At 35.9% G+C, this 6,000-nt stretch overlaps 1 protein-coding gene across 1 annotated transcript in view; it reads left to right on the top strand.

The window, feature by feature from the left end:
• Nucleotides 1-292: 292 nt before the first annotated feature.
• Nucleotides 293-6,000, top strand: part of LOC135051349 (solute carrier family 13 member 2-like) — a 257,947-nt gene continuing 252,239 nt past the window's right edge. Inside the window, exon 1 of the mRNA XM_063957395.1 lies at nt 293-394. Coding sequence (XP_063813465.1) covers nt 293-394 — 102 coding nt within the window. The remainder of the gene's footprint in view (nt 395-6,000) is intronic.

Here is a 6,000-nt window from a genome sequence, read left to right as displayed (position 1 = left end):
GTATCTAGGTTTAGAGTAACTTTACTAATAAATAATGTGACATTAGAATTATTTTAATAATAATGTGAAATTAGAATACTGACGCGATCTTGGAGCAATGGGGGCTGTTTTATGGCTGAGAGACACGTGGATAACTGGGATAATGATTTTGGCTTCCTTATGTCACCTCCTTCCTTCCTGGCAGGTGTACTGGGAAGAAAATGATAAACACCCACAATTACCTAAGAGTTTCTCAGTACTTGTATAGATGCCCTTACATAGATTTGTCTTTTCTCCACTATTTTCTGACAGTATGGTAACCACCTGGAAATGGATGTGGGCAAACAGAAATTATTTTATCATCTTTCTGGCCCCACTCTTCTTCCTGCCACTGCCTTTGGTAGTGTCCACAACAGTAAGTACTTTATTTCATGAAAAAAAATATAATTGCTAAGTGGATGTGAGCTAAAACTGTTCTGAGTTCTGAACATATACTGTACGTAGTAGGTATTGTTTGCCTAACTCCATCTATACATATTGTACAAGTGTAATACTTCACTTAATGCAGAAATACTAATAACTAGAAATCTACATAAACACAGTATAAAAATTTGTCTTATTTCAATCATATTAATTCAGATGCCAGATATGGTTTATCAACAAGTTATTTTTTGTTTTGCTTGTAGTATAGGCAAGTAACTGGAGTGTCCAATAACGGGAGCTGAGTTTCAAAGGTTTTACTCTTTCCTTTCAGTCAGCAAAAGTCACAACAGTACAGTAGTCCTTGATGCAGCTATGTACAGAGGGTCTCACCACAATGTTGCACAACATAACAGAATTCAAGCTCGCTATTTATCTAGTCTAGGATTAGGAACATTGTACTAGACACATACGTCAATTCCAATGATAAGAAATAAGCTGATAGCATTGATTAAAGACGCAGGTCCCAATTACATTACTCAACAGCAATTTTGCATCTGACATGATATATATCAATTTTCATGTAATTTTGTGTGTAGAATCCAAATATACCATCCAAAATTTGATATCATGTATGGTGTTTGAGATATTTTTTTAATTTTAACATTAAAGTACTGTATCACAGTAAGCACTCGACAAGACTTTTGAATACAAATGTGTGGGACACCAGAATAACAGGCGCTTAAGAGATTTAAATATCGAAATATACTTAGTGAAACGTCCCTGGAATGTGCGGGAAAGGTAGAGCTTCCAATTATCGTGTCGAAGGGCGTATTTTCCTTCTCTGAAGCAATTCTTTCTCCTCAACTCGATATTCACATGAAAAAGATGGTATATATATATACATGTGTAATAATGTTTCAATAATGAATAAGTCTCTTTAAATGTCAGAGATGTATAACACGGGAAAGGCTATATTTATCTGTCAGTGAGGCGTACCCCAACTCACTTTCCAAACGAAAGAAGAAAGCCTATCAAGGTATCTTTATCTTGTCCACCTCGGTGTTTTGGAAAACACAATTATAAATAGTGAACCCCTTTTACCATGGAAATGAGCGTACCTCACTCACACAAAAATGGGGTGATTGACACACATAAAGGTATCTTTCATTCCTTGTGTAATAGATGTAAGGCGTACCCTACTCACGGAAATAAAGATTGTATTCAAGCACATCTGGGTTTCTTTCGATGATCAGACGTGTTAGTGATTAACACTAATTGCCCTCATGTGTGGATGGTTCCCAAAATCAAAAACAGAGTATGGTTCACGATATATCCACATGCAAAAAGTTTGTATTTTATTAAAAAGATGCCCCATACATTAGGGGTAAAAACAACAAACAACAATAAAATGGTGTATACAGTCCAAAGGATATTATAGCAGCATGAACAATGTGTCCAAAAAACATACCAGAAAAAAATATTTTTTAAGTCCAAAGTTTGAATGAAAAATATAATATAAAGCAATTCATACCTAAATGGTATAATAGAAGGTCCACACTCTCAGCTGGTCAACATGTTTCGGCCTGTCATAGGCCTTTATCAAGACATACTGAGAGAGTGGAGAGACCAGACTTTTATATGTGGAGTAACCAATCAGAAGTGTCTTTAGTTCTGACATCATCATTAAAGGACATTTTGTCAAAATGACAGAAAACCATTGTAAAATACAGAACAAAGTATATAACCAAGATTTATATGGATTAACAAAGTTGTTAAAAGTAAAACAAGCTTAAAATGAACTGATTACAAGCTTTTCTCAGAGGAATCTCCATGGCAACCACATGTATGATGTTTCAATTGGTGCCATAATTACTTCCTGGTGGCTCCCAAATAAACAGTTTGAAGACAAAGCCCCACTGACTGCTGCAGGGCTGGCGAATATATTGCCCGCCCGCCGTGATCGTCAAAGCCAGGAAGTCTCGGCCGCTGTATAATGAGATACGCGTCGTCACCATGACGACGCGATCTCTGAACACGGAAGTGACGTACTCACAGACGTCTGCCGCGTCGTTGTCATGGCGACGCGCTGTGTGGGTTAAGTATAGGCTGATAGGAGGAAAAAATACAGATGCCGGTGTGACGCGTCGTTGTCATGGCGACGCGCTATGTTTATTTGGTATAGACTGGTAAGAAAAAATATACAAATGCCGGTGTGGCATGGTTAAAATAGTGCTGACTAGTGCATATGATTAATTCACTTTTCAGCCAGATAAATTGATAATATTGCCGTAGAATTAAATTCTAATGGCCCAGATCACTGATATTTAATTAGTGATGAGGCACCCACGGCCATATTTAAAGTGGGCAAACTGTGCCCCTAAGCAGTTTAGTGTAAAAATAGATTTCTGAAATGATCTACAGAGATATTACTAAAATTTGTCCGCATAGATGTATTTTGCAGGGGAAAAAATGCATTTAAATACCTATATATATATATATATATATATATATATATATATAAGTGTCATGTTGGTTTGCCATGGATTTTCCTTACCACAGTATATAATGCACAGAAAACAACATATCCTTCTGGGAAATAATGTGGAATGATCATCTTCTTCTTCAATTGGTTTAAAAGAGAATCTTGGTCTATAAAGCTAAGTGGAAAATGACAGTCAATTTCTTTAAATAAATATGCAGGTATACATGATCACAAAAACCATTTAAGTTCAAAGTCATTATTAAGGCCACCTTGGGCCAGTGTGTTACAGTTATATATCAAACTCATTTCTGCCTTTGCTAGATGTTTTGCACTGTCATTATGTCTTATCGCTTTTATTCCATGAAAAGACACCAGCCCCGTGATGGAGCAATTATGTACCTGTTTGAAGTGAGCAGAAAGGGCATGTGTTTCTAGCCCTTTTTTTATATTGCGCAGGTGCTCACTTATTCGGACCTTTAAAGGCCTTGATGTCCTGCCGATATATACCTTATCACAAGTGCATTTAAGCATATATATTACATTCTTTATATTGCACGTTATGAATTCTTTAATTTTAACTGTGTATCCATTTATAGTTATTTCCTCTATTTTGTTCCCATTTACATTTTTTATATTTTTGCAACCCATGCAGAATCCACAACGATAAAACCCAACCGATGAAATAGTGGATAAAGCAGGTGTTGGGGGCAATGCACTGGATACCAACTTTGATTTTAAGTTGGGTGCCCTGCGATAGATTAACTTGGGTTTATTGGGTAACAATGGTCCTAATATATTATCCTTCTTTAATAAAGACCAATGTTTATTAAAGATTTTTTCCACAGCCTTATGTTCTTTGGTGAAATTGGTGACAAAGGATAGATTAAAATCATTGTTTTTTTCCAATAATGTTTTTTTTGACAAATAACTCTTTACGTTCTATGCTTTTAGTTGTTTCAATAGTGTTATTTAAGATATTTAAATCTCTTAAGCGCCTGTTATTCTGGTGTCCCACACATTTGTATTCAAAAATTGTGGTATTTGAACTTTTTGGTGAGGTTCAGGTGTGGTGAACCGGCCTACGGGCTGCTTTTTTTCTGCGCCATTTGCTAGGGATTCACAACAACCTTTTTTTTGTGCTTTAGTTCATATCACCTGTGTGAATTACAGGCAAAGGCAGCATAGTTTAGATACAATTTCATCATGTTCTCCTGTAGAGAACAGAGGATTAAATATCTTGAAAAAGTTTTTGACAATGGTCAGGACCCTATAGAATTAATGGATGAGGATCTAGAGAGCACCATGAGTAAAATAGAAAATATGCTTTCAAAGGAAAGCAAAATATGGTGGGAAGTGGTGACTATGGAGAAATATCTGTCACAGGATTTAATACCGAGGGGTCTACAGATTAATAAACAATCCACCTTCTCAACCGTAGGGGGAAATTTTAAAGAACAATGGGAAGAAATCCTAAAAAATTGTTCACGATCTCTTATGAATTTAATTGTCCAGGAACGCAAACGAGAGTTAAAATGCCTGGACGATGAAATTCAAGTATTGAAATCATTGATACAACCATACTCTAATCTAGAAGATTACAGGGAATTAGAAAATAATATAGAAAGTCGTTTAAAAAAGGCTGAGAAATTGATAATACAGAAAAAGGTCAAAAAATATCAAAGGGATAAAAATGATCTAACTAAATCAAAAAATGAACATCAAGGTAGTAGTCATGACCATGCCCTAGATATAGAGTCCCATAAATCCTATATAAATCCCAAAGGAAATAAAATTAGAAATGAGATCCACAATGAAAATAGAGAACGTCGAACCTATATGCCACCAAGATCTTCCAATATATCCTCTAAAAATAACAGGTATAGAAGGAATTCCCACTATAGAGAAGAGAAGTGGAATACACCAGATATCCCTGAATGGAGAATTCCTTTCCCTAAGAGAATAAATAGAAGTGAGAGAACATACCAAAATAAAAAACGGGACCAATTAACCTTCACTCAGAATCGATATGCCCCATTAAGAGATGATCAATATACGGATAGTGATCGGAATGAGGATTATCAATCCCCTTTTTTAGGGAGAAACAGAAAAAGAATCCCTTATGGATAAATATGCACCCTAGAGGTAAAAGGGGGGGCAAAAAAAGGAAAATCATACAAAAAAAGACTAGAAATAGCAAAAACAAAAGGAGACAACGAGCAAGGACAAATAATTCCAAGCCTGAGGAAATGAGTGATGAGAATCCCTCAAAGGTTAAAATATTTAATTTAAGTAAACATATACTTTCTATGGAAGAAACCACTCTTCTTCAGAAAGGTCTTAAATACGCCCCAACAAACCATCTTAACCCCTTTGAGACGTATGTAGACGTGCAAAAATTTGTACGTAAGTTAACCTTAAAAAAATTCTTTGTGAATCAAAAGGGGCCTACACAGGAAGAAATGGAGGTTGAAACACCTACCCCCTTTCGCCCCAAATCCATCTTTTTTTCCCCAACACGTAAAAGGAACTTTCATTGAAACATTCAGTTCCTTAGTCTTGGAGGATATTATAACATCAAAATAGACAAAAGAAATGCTAATTTGACAAATAAAGAAAAAAGGGCACTAAAAGAACTAAAAGAAAACAAGGAGCTGATAATTAAACCAGCCGATAAGGGGGGGGGGGGGGGGGATCGTATTGATGGATATTAAAACATATGAGGCTGAAATTTTGAGACAATTGGAAGATACCAAAACTTACAAAAGATTACGGGGAGACCCGTCTAAACAGGTACAACAGAAAATGACACAAATGGTAGAAAAGGCTGTAACTAAAGGAACAATTACAGATAAGGAAGCCAAATTCATCATTAACAGTGATCCAGTGGTTCCTGTAATATACATTCTACCCAAAATGCATAAAAATTTAGAAACGCCCCCCGGAAGACCTATTATATCAGGGGTGGATTCTATTACTGCAAACTTATCCAACTATATAGACCATTTCCTGCAGCCGTTGGTTGCATTAAATAGATCACATCTCAAAGATACTACCAGCTTCTTACAGTTATTAGAGACCATCAAATGGGAGAATAATTATCTCCTGGTTACAGCCGA

This window comes from Pseudophryne corroboree, chromosome 2 (genome assembly GCF_028390025.1).
Source record: "Pseudophryne corroboree isolate aPseCor3 chromosome 2, aPseCor3.hap2, whole genome shotgun sequence".
NCBI classification, from domain to species: domain Eukaryota; kingdom Metazoa; phylum Chordata; class Amphibia; order Anura; family Myobatrachidae; genus Pseudophryne; species Pseudophryne corroboree.
Note: the sequence above shows the minus strand (reverse complement) of the source record. Positions and strands in the feature narration are given on the sequence as shown.